The sequence below is a fragment of the Haliotis rufescens genome, unplaced genomic scaffold (genome assembly GCF_023055435.1).
Source record: "Haliotis rufescens isolate VD_foot unplaced genomic scaffold, xgHalRufe1.0.p SCAF_8, whole genome shotgun sequence".
In the NCBI taxonomy this organism is placed as follows: domain Eukaryota; kingdom Metazoa; phylum Mollusca; class Gastropoda; order Lepetellida; family Haliotidae; genus Haliotis; species Haliotis rufescens.
This window is the reverse complement of record NW_025964372.1, coordinates 30755233-30774384: the sequence shown is the minus strand read 5'-3', so window position 1 is coordinate 30774384 and position 19152 is coordinate 30755233. Positions and strand designations below refer to the sequence as shown.

Here is a 19152-nt window from a genome sequence, read left to right as displayed (position 1 = left end):
AAACATCATTTTTGGATATCATAAAATACTCATGATAAATATAAGACTTTTAGATCTGCGTCTCATAGCCGACCACGTTGGCTGAACTTGGTCAGGCGCTACAAGAGGAGTGTGACGCTTTCAAATCGCCTTTGGGAGACTCGTACGTGGTACGTCGAGTGGATGAATGTTTGACCGAATTAAATTTTGGCGATATTACGAACTATCGATCAAAAAACGTCAACTTGGCGGTCATAACATCTACTGTTCCCAATTCGTTCAATTTTATCATACAGCTATTCCTCGACACTAATATCTATTATAGCTTTGGGGGGCACAGGTGGACCAGTCGTCTAAGGCGCCGCGATTCGCTGTGCAGAGTTGCGTCCCTTAGGAACGCCAGAAACCTATGATTGTGGGTTCGAATCCCGGTTCGCCCCGATTATGTTTCCAGGTTTGTCAGCACGATACCGGTGCTCGTGGGTTTCACCGAAGTGGTAAACATCTGAGACCTGCAACACTTCGGGCTTTCCTCCCACATTAAGCTGATACGCCGTGATATAACTGGAATACTGTTTAAAGCGGCGTTAAACCCAACTCACTCACTCTTATAGCTTTGGAAATTGTTTGTTCTTTCCGAGAATCTCCTACACTTTTAGAAGAGAATATATGAAGATATAGAAATAATGGAATGATAATCTATCCTTATTTGAAATGTCATGAAGCTACTGTAAACAACCGATGTATGTGATGTGCCACAGATGAAAGGTGCCATGAATAGTTATAGGCTTCGTAAACAACACTCAGTCGCTTCAAATATGACGTCACGACATAATGACATCATACAACTGATGTCACTTATAACAGAATAGAAATAATAGAAGAAACGTCCAATGAGCTCTCTAGATATGGCACACCTTACATGAGGGAGGACGTATGTCGTCCTATCCCTGTCATATCAGGGTACAAAGTGTTAGTATCCATATGTTTAAAAATAACATACCCATGAACCCGTTCCACAAAGCGATCTTAGTGCTAAGTTGGTCGTAACTGCCATACTTCAGCATAGGCTTACGATCAACGTAGCACTAAGATCGCTTTGTGGAACGGGGCCCATGTCCGCAAGTTTTAGGTTGAATCTTGCTGGTATCCCGGGATATGAATTCTCCAACAACTGAAATCACTTACCCTGCTCTAAAACCGAACCGAGAGTGAATCTTGCTGCTAATTTTCTTCATAGTCACGCGCAGTTTGTTCAGTGTGATAGAGATCCGATTTTCCTCTATTTTATGGACATTTCCTTGCAATAATTGTCCTTGTTATTTCAAGGTAAATGACTCTTAAGGACGTGAAAACAGAAACTAGTGACCTCTTTGTTTCGTTAGACTCACTGTGGAAATATGTAATGCTGTTTCAGCTATAATACACTACCGGACAAAAGAAAATATACAACCCTGTTTATGGTGGCTAAAAATGACACAAACAAGAAATGTTTATTGGATGGTGTTGTATTTGATACATAGTTTAATTGTGCTTTAAGTTTGCAGTGTTTCGGCGACTGTTTTCAGCCTGATAAACGTTAATATTTTGTATTTTGGGTGTCAAATCCAAGTTTAAGTGTATACACAATGCATTTTCCTTTGCCCGGCAGTTTATTTCCAACACCAAAAATGGTTTCGAGGCACTGCAACTCGCTGTCAGAGTTGCGCCCCTTGCGCCCCTTAGATGGGGTTTTATTTTGGCTGGACTAACGAGTCTATACATAGTCCAATCAAAATCGCGTGATGAAATCTACATCCGGTTCGTAAACTGCCGTGCAGATTTCGGCCGATTGTAGGATTTGCAAAGCATGCGTACCACCAACTCGGCGTCAACAGATATTTTCCCAATCTTTTCATGTTTTTTATTAAGGTGCTCACGTGATTTGATGTACTTCGCAAAGGAAGACCCGTTTTTTCACAATATGGATTTCGATTATCAATCGGTTCGTTTTAACTGGGCAGCCATTTTGTGTGAAGCAAATGCAAGTGATATGAGAGGTGGAATCTGATTGGTCAATAGAAGGGAGCTAGCAGGCACATAACTCGTAATTCCAGCCTAGACTAGTTCGGCAAGGGTGGAAACTGGACCTTTACTGTCACTTATCTCCATTGCCTCGGGAAGATTACTTTCGCAATGTTGGCAGCGATATATCACGATGTTAAGTTCGTGTGAAAGATTGTTATACATTGTGAACAGCTCGTGATATACTCGTAATTAGCTCCTAATGCGTTCATGATACGTCGTGAGAGATCGTGGTTGGTTCACGATGTCTGAGAAATTTTGAACATATTCAAAATATATCCAATAATCGTGTTGTATCGTGTCCTGCACGTTTGATACTTGTATTGTGCTCAGTATTGTTCATGGTAAGCTCTTGAAATCGATGTGAATCCGTAATGACGTCGTGCAGTATTTGTGACCGGACGTGAACACGATGTTTTCATGATAGACACAATGTGACTGAGTGAGTTAGGTTTAAGGCCGCTTTTAACAGTACTCCAGTTACATCACGGCGTGTCAGCTTAATGTGGGAGGAAAGCCTGAAGTGATGCAGGTCTCAGACGTTTACCACTTCGGTGAAACCCACGAGCACGGGTATGGTGCTGACAAACCTAGAAACGTAATCAGGGGCGAACCGGGATTCGAACCCACAATCATAGGTTTCTGGCGTGCCTAAGGGATGCAACTCTGCACAGCGAATCGCGGCGCCTCAGATGACTGGGCCACCCGTGCCCCCGAGACACAATTTGAGTAACATTTATATGAGCACAACACGTTTTCATGGGGAAAAGCAAACTACGTCCTTGTAACGAGTATGATGCGATGTTTATCATGTGTTGTATACACATTTCTTGCCTGTGCTCTACGATTTTGTCACATGGGGACGAGCGGTGACGCAAGATCAGATCTCAGTTCTCGCTCCTGCTAAACAAACTGAGTGGCACTTAAATCTTATTTTAATGCGAGATTGGCGCAAGATCATTACGAGCATAAATACGGGTCGCGTCCCTCGACAGCAACAGTTTATAGCGAGTTTCAGAAGAGCCCAGTGATTTTCCAGGGTTTAATATCAGTTTGCAACAGGTTTCAGGTTTTCAGTGTTTAATATCAGCATGTCACCTCGAAGGAAGCCAGGAAGCAGGTTGAGGACCAGATAGCCACTGCGTCACAGGTGGAGAAGGACACCATCTCCCACACTTAGTTGTTGTTGTTTAACGCGGCACTCAGCAATATTCCAGCTATATGACGGCGGTCTGGAAATAATCGAGTCTGAACCAGACAATACAATACAATGACCTACATTGACATTTCTGGTATCTGCTGGTCCGATGTACTTCAAACGATACACGAGAACAGGCTCACATATGAAGAAAAGGTGTCTCCATAATATTTTACATCAAATTGGGGAAAAAGGGAGTCAGGTGGTTTTTTTTCAAGGAAGGTTTACTACCAATGTAGGGCAGGATATCCTTACCCTTGGATCCTTGAAGTCTTCATTGATTTTCAGTGATTAATTCATATTTTCTTTACCACATTTTTGTTGGTTATTCTCGGATGCTTTATAGTTTTTGGCAGTTAGAAGTTGTGGTAACAGTGAAGACAGGGTTGACCTCTGGATGTCCACTTCTCTATTCTTTCAATGCAATGTTTTGGTACAGATGCTTGTACCTGTATCAAGTACCCAAGTGATGAAGGTTGCATCTGTACTCAAACGGCCTATGGAAAGTTTAAAGATTTGTTTGTTTGTTGTTTAACTCTGCATTCAACAATATTCCATCTGTATGATGTCGGTCTGTAAATAATCGAGTCTAGACCAGACAATCCAGTGATTGATATAAGCATCGATACACGAATGCATAAAGCATTGATGACATGCATCAACCAAGTCAGCGAGCCTGACCACCCGATCCCTTTAGTCGCCTCTTACAACAAGCACAGTCACCTTTTACGGCAAACATTGGTTGCTGAAGACCTATTCTACCCTGGATTTTCACAGGTTGACCCCAACATCGGACAAAATAAGTAATCAATCACGGTTTTACTGAAAGAACAACATCAACTCATATCATGAGAAGCTTTATGTCAATAACATACAAAAAATGCAACACAGCATACAATATGCAATTTTTCCAAAACATACAGTTAGTGATATGTTAATATGTATTCCAGCATCAAAACAACTTCACATAAGGCTAAACGAAATAAAAGAATTGGTTCTCAGGCAATGGTTTTTGAAAATGTAGTGCGGGCCGGAGGTGACTTTTTTTTTTTGTAGTTCAAACTAGTATGTACCCAAATCAACCGTTGTGAAACCAAATAAACAATTGTGTACAGTCAACCTGAGAAAAGGTCTCCCTACCTACATGACCTAAATGTATTCCTTGATGAGTAAAATACTGGAATATTGTATTTGACTACTGTTGGATTTGAATGGAAATAAAAACAAAACATGGGGCGACCTTTATGATGATGCAGGCGGTGCCTGAGAACCAAGACTATTATTTTTTTTAACCTACAGGATATTTGAACATCGAAAGTCAATTTTACTGTATCCAACAATGCCTGTGTAGTAATCCTTGATGCAATCTATGTGAAGCATATCAATAAGGCCAGACAACTATCATGACTATAACCTTCTTCACAAGATAAGCGAGACATCAATACTTCAATACTTACATACACTAATTCTCTGCATGTTACTCCCAGTACACAAACAAAAGTTTGCAAAACAAATGTCAAATATTGTAATGCATTGTGACCTCTCCATATCACGGTAGCCTGTACGCCACGGTTTGTTTGTTGTTAAACGCCACACTCAGCAATATTCCAGCTGTATGACGGTGGTCTGTAAATAATTGAATCTGGACCAGACAATCCAATGAGTGACATCATGAGCATCGATCCAAGCAATTGGGACACGATGACAAGCATCAACCAAGTCAGCAAACCTGACCACCTGATCCCGTTAGTCACCTCTTACAAGAAAGTCGCCTCTTATGGCAAGCATGGATTGCTGAAGATCTTCACAGGCTCTGTACGCCATGTACACCTGCCAGTCTGTCTCCCCTCTATCATGTCTATGAATCATAGTTCATTCTATTACTTGTGATTACCCATCTTCCTGAGGCAAGAGAGTTAACTGACTTTAAAAGTCCAGTTTCCACCCCTGCCGAACTAGGCTGGAATTCCTGAGCTCAATCGTAACGCCACCAGTGGCTATTACCAGTTATGTCCCTTCTAAGTCTCTCCTATGGACCAATTAGATGCCACCTCTCATATCACTTACATTTGCTTCAAACAAAATAGCGGTGCCCAGTAAAGACGATCTGACGGATGATCAGTATCTATATTGTGATAAAACAGGTCTTACATCGTGAAGTGCATCAAATCACTTGAGCACCTTGATTAAAAACATGAAAAGATTTTGAAAATATCTGTTGGCGAGTCAGCGGTGCACATGCTTTACAAATCCTGCAATCAACCGAAATCTGCATGACAGTCTACGAACCGGAATTCGATTCTGTTGCACAATTTTGATTGGACTATGCAAAAACATTTTAGTCCAGCCAAACTGTAACTCCATAATACCAGCCTAGTTGGGAAAAGGTGGAAACAGGACTTTTAAAGTCAGTTAACTCTCTTGCCTCGGGAAGATGGTGATTACCCAGTATGAAAATCCCTCAGCTGTCTCTGACTTTGATAAAAACTTTTTTCAATGACATACTTCATTTGCAATTTACAACATGTACAATATATCTTTGGCCGGATTCTGGAGAAGCTTTTCTCTCATAGTTAAGACACTGCCATACAAACAAACTTATAGAACACTGACAGGTTAAACTGGCAAACACAGCACTTGATGACATACAATGCATCATCTAATTATGCAAACTCTGCAGCAAAGTAGCCTTCTTCAACTAACTGAACTAATGACTAATCTGACACAACAGCAGCACACTTTTCCACACGGAATACAATTGGCCACCCATCCAAATATATATTTTTAACATTTACCCTTTCAGCCTTGAATTCAAACTTAAAAAAGTAAACATCACTTGCAAGTCTCTTCCAGTAAACACATTGCCAAAAAACAAATATGCCACATCCAAAAGAGGGTAATTAAAGATCTCAAACTTGAGGACTGAATATGGTACGTCCTTTACACAGATAGACCAACAAGACATACATAATTACCTGTTTTATTTTAACAGTAGTTTTCAGATCATTTTTTTTCAATACTACGTATATTTATAAAAGAAACATGCCGACAATATATGTTTTTGTTTGTGTTGTTTGTTGTTTAACGCCGCACTCAGCAATATTCCAGCTATATGATGGCTGTGTGTAAATGATCAAGTCTGGATTAGACAATCCAGTGATTGACATCATGATCATCGATCCACGCAATTGGGATACGATGACATGCACAACCAAGTCAGGGAGGCTGACTACCCGATCCCGTTAGTCGCCTTTTACGAAAAGCATAGTTGTCTTTACGGCAAGCATGGGTTGTTAAAGACCTATTCTACCTTGATCTTCACTGGTATGGAAAAATACAAACTGCATGATCAATATACCATGGTATGATACATGTCCGAGACTTCAAGCGAGAGGATAAGCATGATGACTTATGAAGGTATATAACAGCTACCTAAAGGAATTAGCTTAACAGTCTACAGCAATTTGAGTCAATCTAAAATGCAATAAACAAAAAATAAAACAAACAAAAATACATCTGACAGATTTGGCTCATAACATGCATAATGTATAACTACATGTACTGACTTAATTTCCATTAGTGGTCAGATAAAAGGATTAAACAATTTTTGATGATTATTAATTGTAGATTAACCAAGACAATAAAGCCAGTGAGGGGCAAACCATTTCGTGTTTTAGGGGTGGGTGGGTGGGGTGGAACTGGGATTATATTTTTTAAATATTATTTCTTTATGAAAAGGCTGAAATGTTTGGTACATAATCAAATTGAATATGCTTGTTGTTTTTAAAAATAACTTGTGTTGAGGGTACAGAAAATTGTCCATCTTGAAGCACTGACTGAAAAAATATTCTGTCTCTTAAAAAGCCCAGGCCTCCCCTGATTGTTAAATGGTCAGCCCCATAGTACTAAAGGCCTCTTACAAATGAGTTGTCTGTAGTCACACACAAACAATGTCACACTGTAACTGAAATAATTCAGTCTGACAGAATAAAGGAATAAATAATCAGCCACTCTTCTAAAAATCAGATCTTTAACTCTGATACACTAATCTAAGACTTCCTGAACAATCGCTCAACACAGGGGCTTCAAATTAATCAGTAGAAGTAGACAAAGCATTCAGACCAGCATATCTCGAAAAGACCAGTTCTGAATGTAAATAATAAAGGCTGAGCCATTATGTTGTTGTGGATATGTTATACACACAGTCATTTCTGAGTGCCTACAACGAAAGGTAAAACCATTGAATATGTGTGTTCTGTGTGGATTTTCCGTTTGTTTAGTTGAATTGTGAAGATAAACATCTGATTGGCTCAAGAAGCCACACATCCCTCATTTAGATTGGAGGGTCATGGTGCACCTGACAGGACCTACTGTACTGCACATATCTTCATATGCAATGTCTGCTCAAAGTGTTGCATTATTACACACCGGCCATTTGATCAGTGAGCACTAGACATTTCATTCTCAACTCCCTGGGGAGTATACAACCAAGGCTGCCTGTGAGGCACGACAAGGTTAACAGTCACATTACCATCTCATCTTACAACTATTTTAACAATGCATGAAAGGACCTTGGTTTTTATTCTCAGCTCCCTGGGGAGTATACAACCCAAGCTGCCCGTGAGGCGCTAGAAGGTTAACAGTCACATTACCATCTCATCCTAAATAGTTTTTTAACCATGCATGAAACTTTGTTAACCTTGTAAACATGCAGGCTTTCTTTGCTGGACACAAGCCAAGTGTGGATACGTGGCCATAGTGCAGACAAGCAACAGTATTCAGTTCAGTATGTTTTCTACAAACCACTTTATTGGTGACAGATGACAGTCATGTGACCTCAGGTCCAGAACTCAGTTTCTACCTGCAGCCAGACCATTTCACATGTTTACTTTTACAAATTTTCTCAGTTAATATGGCTAAAGTTGAACTAAAGAAATGAAATGTAGTTCTTAGTTGATTAATGTAGTTCTTAGTTGATTAATGTAGTTCTTAGTTGATTAATGTAGTTCTTAGTTGACTAATGTAGTTCTTAGTTGATGAATGTAGTTCTTAGTTGACTAATGTAGTTCTTAGTTGACTAATGTAGTTCTTAGTTGATGAATGTAGTTCTTAGTTGATTAATGTAGTTCTTAGTTGACTAATGTAGTTCTTAGTTGATTAATGTAGTACTTAGTTGATAAATGTAGTTCTTAGTTGATTAATGTAGTTCTTAGTTGATGAATGTAGTTCTTAGTTGATTAATGTAGTTCTTAGTTGATTAATGTAGTTCTTAGTTGACTAATGTAGTTCTTAGTTGATGAATGTAGTTCTTAGTTGATGAATGTAGTTCTTAGTTGATTAATGATGCCCTCAGCAATATTCCAGCTATATGACATTGAGAAATGTTATCAGATTTCATTTAGGGTTAATTTAAAAAACAAACAAACAAATCTTTGAAAAGTCTTAAAAATGCAAACAAAAACAACAGCAGGATGCTCCTCAAAATAAAATCCAGATTAGAAGCCCCAAAGCAGCACTACTATTCAGGAACAACCCTCACTTAGATGCTGATATTAATGTGTTAAGAATAATCTAGCATGATATCATATCTGTATCATATTCTGTATCACCAAGAGCCTATTTGTTCACTTTAAAAACATTCAGGGTTGGATAGTTTCACTTCCCCTTCAACAATCAGAATATACAGATATACAATATATGTACAAAACTTAACAGCCTATATACAGAATGCAGCATTAACTGGAAGCAGCCATCCCGTCTCCTCCATTGGACTCGCCACCTGTGCTCGGACCTGGGTGTACAGAAAACAAAAGTTACGGACAAGCAACCAGTAATATATATACATGTACACTTATAAACCTCTGGACCCGTGAAGATCCAGAGTAGAATAGGTCTTCAGCAACCCATGCTTGCCGTAAAAGGAGACTATGCTTGTCGTAAGAGGCGACTAACGGATTGGGTGGTCAGGCTCGCTGACTTGGTTGATGCATGTCGGCGTATCCCAATTGCGTGGATCACTGATGTCAATCACTGGATTGTCTGGTCCAGACTTGATTATTTCCAGACCCCCGTCATATAGCTGGAATATTGCTGAGTGCGGCGTTAAACAACCAACAAACAAACAAACTATAAACCTCTGATGACGCCACACTACAGTAACAGAAGGTTCTTCTAAATGACCATAAACTTCCAAAGCAGGCAATATCAACAATGCCCGGGGCGTTCTGGTGGAATGCTCTGTACCTGATAAATACATTTCAAATCGTAATACCAAGGTTTTACAGTTTTAAAAACTTGCCTCTTGATGTGAACACAATTGTGTTTGATGACAGGTTAAAAGTCACATATTTTTTTTTACATGTAAATTCCAAGACGTGAATTGAACCTGCAACCTCACATATCGTGAAGAGTTTTGTAACCCACTGGTTTCCAACTGAGCTACAGGTGCAGGTGATGAGAAGCTAGTCGATGCTTGCACCTGTTTTATCTCTCACACGCTTTGAGCGAATTCCTTTCATACCGTGATACACTATATTTTTTCACTAAAAGGTATGTCGATGTTTTTTATTTCATCTGGTATTTCTTGCATTTAGTCTGTTCATAAGTTGGATAAAACACATGTTGAAAAACACATTAGGGTCTGAAGCATGTTATAGTGGTTAGGGGTTGGTTTGGTAATCAGAATCACAGGATTTCCTTTGTTAGGCTCTAAAAATCTACCGCTTACCAAAATCTAGCTCTTGTGTATATCATGTCAGCTGCCTGCCATTGAAACATGGAGTGAGTCGGCCTGTTATTACCTCAAACTGCGGTCATAACATTATGACAGGTATGTGTTTAGATAGGGAATTGTTTGTATTGTTGTTTTTTTTTGTTTAGCGATGCACTCAGCTATATGCCAGCAGTCTGTAAATAATCCACCTTCTACCCCGGATCTTCACGAGTCAGATAGGGAATTAATAAGGGAGTATAGCGATATCAACATTTCAGTCAAAAACCCAAGGGAAATATTTTTTTTAAATTTCAGGAAAATATGAGGGGTAATCAGCCACCACAGTCTGAATAGGATTTATGAAGTTAGAATCCTCGGCCATGATGTAGGGTCGGATCCCATCGCGGCTCTCCGCTATGCCATACGCTACTCCACCTCACTCAGAAACGTGATCGCCATGATGGCCGATCCCATATGTAGGGAAACATGGGATACTACTTTCGTTTCATTACTGTAATTTATGTTTTGTAAATACCAAACACTGGCTGGTTTTGTTATGTTGTTTGATTATCATGTACGACATCTACAAGATTTTAGCACAATAACGATAAACAGTAAAGTTTAAATTTACGCAGAGCAGTCTTTGATGGACAGCTTACAGTAATCTTTTATGATAAAAATTTGACTCATTTTATGTTTATGACGGCATTTTTTAGTTGTTTGACGCTAAACAGTAAAATCCCATCATGACTGTCTATAAAGTCGTTGAGTGTGGGGCATAAATGTCAAATTGCAGCATGGTATCTCAGTGGGCTTCCACAAAACAGCATTAGTCCTGATTAATACAAGCAGCTACAAACAAGCATGGACAATGCCATTTAAGTGCCATATGGTTGAACGGAATGTCAAACCCAATTTCACCTCGCCCAAATTGCATAAAATATTTCCAAATTCATGTTGTTAGTTTTAACTTATGTTATAAGTAGGAATTTCACTGATAACAGGACCAGTACTGCGGGAGGGGCTTTAATGTTTAGTCTTAAGTCTTCAGTAAAATGCACTAGCATTTCAGCTATGTCGCGATAGACAGTTTTGTTTGTTGTTTTTACGCCACACTCAGCAATATTCCAGCTATATGACGGCGGTCTGGAAATAATCGAGTCTGAACCAGACAATCCAGTGTTTGACATCATGAGCATTGATCCGCACAATTGGGATCGATGACATGCATGAGCCTGACCACCCGACCCCGTTAGTCGCCTCTTACGACAAGCATAGTCGCCTTTTATGGCAGGCATGGGTTGCTGAAGACCTATTCTACCCTGGTTCTTCACGGGTCACTGTGAGCAACATTCCATGCTACTGGCGTACAATGATCAAACTGGAAATGTATCAACTAACACTAGACGACGTGTCAAAGCTCTTTACACACCTGCCCCGTTGTCGTGGTGATCCTCTGGACCGTGACCCTGGTAGCACTTCTTTTTATGGCCACGACAATGATGCGAACATCCATCTTCACCTTCATCTTCTGAAGATGATTCTCCAAACGATCTGGGCTTTTCATAAACACAACAACCTGGAGGACAAATCACAAGACATGAGACCTAACATCATCTTGTCTGATTATATACCACGCAACAGCTGGTAGGGGCACTGGACTCTTTTAACCCTATTACAAAACTAGTGGACAAAATATTATTGATTCATGTACTCTTGTTTAATCAATTGAAACGAAGCAAAGCATCATTCAGTTCCACTGCAATATCAGATACCATGGATACTGTTTGTTTGACATCACTTCCAAATGTTGGTCTCGTTCAGCTCCAAACAGTACATTGAGTGAGTGAGTGAGTGAGTGAGTGAGTGAGTGAGTGAGTGAGTGAGTGAGTGAGTGAGTGAGTGAGTGAGTGAGTGAGTGAGTGAGTGAGTGAGTTGGGTTTAACGCCGCTTTTAACAGTATTCCAGTCATATCGCGGCGTGTCAGCTTAATGTGGGAGGAAAGCCCCAAGTGATGCAGGTCTCAGACGTTTACCACTTCGGTGAAACCCACGAGCACGGGTATGGTGCTGACAAACCTAGAAACATAATCGGGGCGAACCGGGATTCGAACCCGCAATCATAGGTTTCTGGCGTGCCCAAGGGACACAACTCCACACAGTGAATCGCGGCGCCTTAGAAGACTTGGCCACCCGTGCCCCTCTAGTGAGTGAGTGACACACTCATGCGAGGTAGGTCTTAGACATTTACCACTTTGTTAAAACCATCCATAATGGCTATAGTACCAGTACCGACAAACTAAAGATTATGATTGATGATAATCAGAGATTTGAACCCATAATCTTAAAATCCTGGTATGATTAAGGGATACTGGGCCACCTACAGCCCCAAAGAGTAATCAAAAAAATTACAAAAAAAGGGAAAAAAATAACGGTAGTGAACATGCTGAAGACTGGTGTGGAAAAGGGAGGGGTTTGAGACTACTTGCCTGAACAGGGCTCTTAAAATCATTTTAGTATAGCTTATATTCATCACATTGACTATCATTGGTTGAGTTTTCTGGACCAAACAGAATTTCTCTAGACTCTGGCTTCCGACTAGTGTCGAAATTTGTAGAATGCGGAGGTCATACCTGTCTTGTCGACACTAACATGTCTCGACTCACCTATCAACATGTTCATATCATGCCCAGTGTTTAATATTACCGACTGTCTATCCCTAACTTGCCATGTCTTTAGTTTTCTAAGAATCTGTCAGTTGTTTCAACAATGTCAGAAGTCATTTTTACCATAGTGTGTGCAGGTGAAGTCGACAATTTGGTATAATTTCTTGTATCGCTGTGTTGATATAGGTATGTACCTTTAACAGCTTAGCCTTAGTTGACATCACCTGACCAGGGTCATCAGTCTTTCATTTGGCCACTCCGAGTGTCTCTTTGAAATTTAATACCCCTAACGCAACAAATTTATTTCCATCATGTGCACTCGGTTCAAAGATGGTGGCACCCATGGTGAAACAGTTAATGGTCGATACCAATTTAAAAACATATTTAGACAAACTTTTGGATGTATTTGTGCACAGGTTTGTACTTATTTCGTTCAAAAATAGAAGTCATATTAATTCATGAGTGAGTGAGTATGGTTTAACGCCGCTTTTAGCAATAATACAGCAAAATCATGGCTGGGCACACCAGAAATGGGCTTTACACATTGTGCCCATTGTCGGGATTCGAACCCGGGTCTTCGGCGTGACGAGCGAACGCTTTAACCTGACTCCCCCCATTAATTCATGAGTTCACAAGTTCACTATTCGACATAATAAGCGCCCAGGGCGTTCTCAAAATTATAAATAGGGGGCTCTTATTGAAATATTATTTTGGTGGAAAAAACAGTTGAAAGATTCATTTCGTGGTTTATGCTGACGGCCTGAACTGTTTATATACGACAGATATATTTTTCCATAATTTAATTGCCCATAATTAAGGGTGCATATAACACAGGAGTGGGTATTATACACGAATAAATAACTCTTGTGTACATTGATCAATTGGAAGGAGTGCTAATGGGGATTGTTCAGTAGCCAATATATTAGCAAATATCACCGTGGGCGCTTCTTATGTCGAATACGTAGTTTATTCAAAATCCATAGCAACTATACAGAAACCATTGGAGTAACCTGTCTGATATTGTGTCAATCATGCACCCATGGGGAGTTTGCAGTGTTTTCTTCAGCATGTTCACTTACAGTCAGCAATATTCAGGCTATATCATCGCAGCCCTTCAATAACAACTGGGCATTGGGCATGAGCAACAATGACAAGCATGGTATACCAGAAGTCTTGGCACACTCTGTAAAAGTTACCTATTCAGTGCTGATTTTAAGGAACTTCATTTAACTTGCACCACATGCATGTTGACATGAAAACCTAGCTGCACCAGACAAAACCAGGTTGCACTCTGTACCCATAAATTTATCAAAGTTGAAATGTGCACATAATCTTGAAGAACCCACATTTTGACTACATCAAGCACCAAAAAATGAAAAAAGCAAGGCAAATTATACATTGACTTAGTCTGGAAAATAATCTTTAGAGGTATTGAATGTGTTCAAAAGTCAATGTTGTGTGGGAATTTAACATGTTTAAGGTTCAGACAGAAATTTGAAACAAACTGACTTGCACTTGGAGCATGTAGACATAAATATTAGGATTTATTTTTCAATAATAGGTTGCAGTGGTGTATGTTTTATATAGCCTAATCGAGCCCTGCTATTCCATATACCTTCAGCTCAGAATCCCCTTGCCATGGTAGAAAGTAACAATTTTCGTCCACTAGTCCTTTTTATGATAACATAAAAAAATGGCAAATTTCTACTAATCCTTATGATACCTTAACCATGTTAACTATAAGGCAGTTTGGCAAGGACTACAGGACTATTGCCAGTTCATAACGCTGACCTTGGGGTTAACAATGGTTAAGTTGTATCATGTTTATACATAGAATACTGATCCCATAGTTACATTTGGACTTCTTCTTGCCCATGTTTTCATTGTCCACTGTTTCTGAAGTCCACTTTACTTTCTTGTCAGGTTTGGGCTTCTTCAGTTTTAACCTCAGAGGTGGACTTGGCTGAAAGAACAGTTTTGGTTTTGGTTTGGTTTTTTGTTTAACGCTGCACTCAGCAATATTCCAGCTATATGACGGCGGTCTGTAAATAATCGAGTCTGGACCAGACAATCCAGTGACTAATATCATGAGCATCGATCCACGCAATTGGGATCGATGACATGCATCAACCAAGTCAGTGAGCCTGACCACCCAATCCCGTTACCGGTAGTCGCCTTTTACGACAAGCATCTGAAAGAACGGAGATTGATTCACTGATTGACATGTTTACCACATTTGCTGTATTTATAGTGGGTAATGCACAGTGATCAATGCTAAAGCAGTCATGGCAATAAACAGAAGCAGATTTTGTCCCCTCATTCCTCATTTAAGAATATGTTCCTGAAATCATGGAAATATCAAATGAATAACATGTTACTAACAATAGCCCGAACTGGGGAATGATTATTGTGACCTGGAAAAATGGGGAAGAAAATAATTTACAGTGAGTGAGTTGGGTTTAATGCCGCTTTGAACAGTATTCCAGTTGTATCACGGCATGTCAGGTTAATGTTGGAGGAAAGCCTGAAGTGAAGCAGGTATTAGACGTGTACCCACAAGCATGGTGCTGACAAACCTGGAAAGATAATCGGGCGAACCAGGATTCGAACCCACGGGTGCCCCCCCCAAAACACTTTACAGGTGCGACCAACACCAGATATTAACGACTAGGATATTACCTAAGTCCAAAGAGTACTGAAATGAAAACCACTGTAATATAATGAAATAGCCTTGGGTCAATAGAACATCACACAATAGACAAAATAGCAATGGACACTATCAGACTATAGCACAGCTTATGAATGTATCTGGTAAAGAAGGCTTTTGGGGACAAATTAAAGTCAGTGAACCAATTAGACAATAGTGCAAGAATCAGTTAGGGGGCTGTAGACTGGCTTTGCCTGGGCCTGGTACACTGAACTCTTACTGAGCACCATTACCATTTTATTTCAATCTTATTTTGTTTGTAGGATTTGTACACAGAAAAACACTACATGAAGTGACTGAAATGCATAAACATGAAAGTACCTTATATTTTGTCAATATACAAATTGGGCTAATTGGTGTATTAATTAGCAGATGCTCTACCACTAGCCAAAGAGCACTATCACATGTAATTAGTGCTCGTTCAACGGGTTATGAGCACCTCAATAACCTGCATGCGCAATTAACTAAACAATGAATTGCACATGCATACGTATAACTGATGTCATACCCTCTCCATTGACCTTTCTGATGAAGCAACGCCTGTCAATGTCCATTAAGATGAGTAACCAGTTGAGTGATAAATTGTGTTAAAACAAACTACTCTAATCATGCTAATAGGACTACCCTCATTGGATTATTGGAAACACTGTGAAATGGCAAGAATTTATCCCTAACCCTAGCCCTAACCAGGCTAACCCTGAGAATTGAAATGGGGTGGTGGATCAGAAAGGCGTGTCAGTTCCCTAAAATCAAAAATGGTTGTTGGACCGCCATTGCGTGTCATCTCCCCGAGACAAGTGCGAGTACATTCGAGCATGAGTCATGGTAACGGCATACCGAGACAGTGGTAGTGCTATAGTCAGTTGAGCTGTTGGTAGCAGGTGAAGCTGCACCCAGAAAACTGCATTGTTGCCCATTTCTCGGCTCTCGCTAATTTTTTGTCCTGATGCTGATGTGGAATAGACCTGGCTAGACTTGGTTTTAGTTTCGTGAATAAATATATATTACACAGTCATGTTAAAGTACTATGGATATGATAAAGTCTGTTTTACAAATGGCAGACACTAATATCGTCCGATTATATGTTTTCGGACATCATACGTTTTCGGACGGCCATGTTTATCGCGAGTACTCCCGCTATAACAAGGGGTGTGGTGTCACACAGACACTGTAAATACTCAGATAATTGCCTGTTTTCTAAGATAAAGACGTCATTTATAACTGAGTGAGATGTTTGACGGTTGTTCTTGTGACTAGCGAGAAAACTACGACTGTTTCACGGGGATACGCCTAGATCATGTTGATGACAAACAAAATCATACTTTCACATTAACCAAAAATGGCATCTCAAGTTATACATTTTGGGCGAAAATGTCATCGTGGTCTGCTTATGTCAATGCACGGCACTACATAAAACACTAAACAGATCACTATGTCGCAATCAAAGACATGAATCACATCATTGCCTGTGCTTAGTTTTTCAACGAGCAGCGTCTAGACGAACTTAATTTGATGTTGGTGAGAGAAAAGAACCCTCACCGGTGACTCCTGTATGATAGTTTCTGTCACGGTCACGTCTGTAATACTTGTACTGCCTCCTTCAGCCATCATTAAACGGTTAACGTCGAAATTGCTCCAGTTCGCGTAAGATTTCAGATTATGCGACTCAGCGATCAGTCATTTTCCTGTAAAGTAATAATTTCCGGTGATGGTAGAATTTAGAGTTACCTGCCCATGACTATTCGAGCGCTCTGTTCCAATTATGTTCGACATGGGATCGAGAACGTTCTAGAAGCGCTGCGCATTCGATAGATCTTGTAATCTAAAACTTGATATTGGTTATAAATCGTTTAAGTTCTTTTCATTGCTTACTTTTTCATGTTATGGACTGAAAACATCAATTGGAGATTGTAATTCAAGGCAATAAGTAAGTGATTGTAATAAAATATGACATTAAAAACGCGCTATGAACTTGGGAAACTCTTATCTGCCAAGGTCAAAAACCTATTTGTAACGTTCCCTCACTGTACTAAGCGTTCCCTCACTGTACTAAGCGTTCCCTCCCAATAACAGTCGCGTTCCCTTGAACTAACTTTCGCGTTCCCTAGCTGAACCATATCGTTCACTCGCTATATAGTTTGACGCCCAATGTGGATCAAGCAAGAGGCGGCACCGACTACGAGATTGTTACACCAAAGAAAAGGAAATCCGTATTTAAAATTGTCTTGGAATATGTGCATTGGATGTTTCGTTTATCGTAATTACACTACTATCTAGATGGGTCTAATGTAGGTCAAACATCTACTTTCATTTCGTTACTCAGTTGATTATGAGCATTGTTATGTTGATACACGTGACATAATAATAATAATAATAATAATAATAATAATAATAATAATAATAATAATAATAATAATAATAATAATAATAACAACTACAGATTTATAAAGCGCTGGTATCCAGTTCGAAGAACTGCTCAAAAGCGCTTCATTTGAGTCTACACAAAAAAAGAGACATTACACAGCTAGGAAAACACAAAGCCTCAATACTCTAAAAAAGATTTGGTGAAAAGATAGGTTTTGAGTCTTGATCGGAACAAAGTAGGACTGTCAATGTATTGTTCCAAAGGTAAGAAATAGTTGCTCAACTTCTGGTGTTTCAAATTAGGCCTCTTCCAAAATACTAGTTGAAAATCTGTTTAATAATTGAAGCTTTAAAAGTATAATCTGATTAGTGTGTGGTATAACTGTTGAATGCATGTGACCAAAACGAAACAAATAGGCTACCTGTCATATTCGAATATACTAGTTGAAAATCTGTTTAATAATTGAAGCTTAAAAAGTATAATCTGATTAGTGTGTGGTATAACTGTTGAATGCATGTGACCAAAACGAAACAAATAGGCAACCTGTCATATTCGAATTGAACTCAAACAATCTTGCCGTTAATACTTGTTTCGCCCATAACAATACGCCATAAAAAGTCGAGCGCGTAGTCGAAGATTTGCCGTGTTTAGTAACCACTCGGGATTAACCCTCTATGTAACAAACGTCAGTTTCGCATTTATGGATCGTTAAACATTTACCGAAACTGTTGTTGTGCTGCTGTTCTCCCGTAATTATATACATCACAATACAATTTGACAACAAATGCATCGAATGTGTCACATGTACACATGACCATGTGCTTTGCCATGTAAAGCGAAACCCTAAAAAAGCTCCGCCCACTGTGATTTATGCAGACGCTCAAACATGCCGAATCGTTATTTTTATGATAAAACTACAGAAAATGAATTGACTTATATCTAAATATGGAGCCATTGGTGGTATCCAAGGTTTATCATTCAAGTTAATATGAAGTTTGATGCACTTTGGTGATCTTGCTTACGTACGGATATCAAAAAGCTTCTCTCGATATTCGGTTGTGTTGCCAGTCACTGTTCGAAGCCGAAACACCGACACTTTCCGGGCTATTTCATAATCAGGGTGGGGCTTTAACCTGTTGAACTTGTTATATGTTTTCTTTTGGGGAAGACATAATCACACACCAGAACAGGGGGACACAAAGTGTTCTATAACGAAATGGGTGTGCATTCTTCAATGTAACAATGCCACTGAACCAGTGTCATCTACAGGTAGGTTGTTTTGCTGAGTAGAGTACGAATGCCATGAGGTTATGGCGCTTCCAATAATGCTGCCCAAATGGATTCAGCTTGATGTGATTCGTAAAGGTCCAGGTTATATTCAAAGTTGTTTGATTAAATACTACACCGTGTGAACTCAGGGTCAGATTATACGTTCTCAGCATCAAATGTTCCCCGACTACAA

At 39.6% G+C, this 19152-nt stretch overlaps 2 protein-coding genes across 2 annotated transcripts in view; both read right to left on the bottom strand.

Annotated features, from left to right (window-relative positions):
* LOC124145532 (TBC1 domain family member 13-like) overlaps positions 1 to 1264 on the bottom strand; it is a 56720-nt gene extending 55456 nt beyond the window's left edge. The window contains exon 1 of the mRNA XM_048389538.1: positions 1168 to 1264. Coding sequence (XP_048245495.1) covers positions 1168 to 1217 — 50 coding nt within the window. The 5' untranslated portion in view covers positions 1218 to 1264. The remainder of the gene's footprint in view (positions 1 to 1167) is intronic.
* A 5166-nt stretch (positions 1265 to 6430) lies between these two features.
* LOC124145535 (E3 ubiquitin-protein ligase PPP1R11-like) lies at positions 6431 to 17044 on the bottom strand. Its single transcript, XM_046515319.2, has 4 exons — positions 16865 to 17044; positions 14473 to 14581; positions 11386 to 11532; positions 6431 to 9032 (listed from the first exon to the last, which is right to left on the bottom strand). The coding sequence occupies exons 1-4, from the start codon at positions 16934 to 16936 to the stop codon at positions 8977 to 8979; spliced, it is 384 nt and encodes a 127-aa protein (XP_046371275.2). The 5' UTR covers positions 16937 to 17044; the 3' UTR covers positions 6431 to 8976.
* Between the last annotated feature and the right edge of the window lie 2108 nt (positions 17045 to 19152).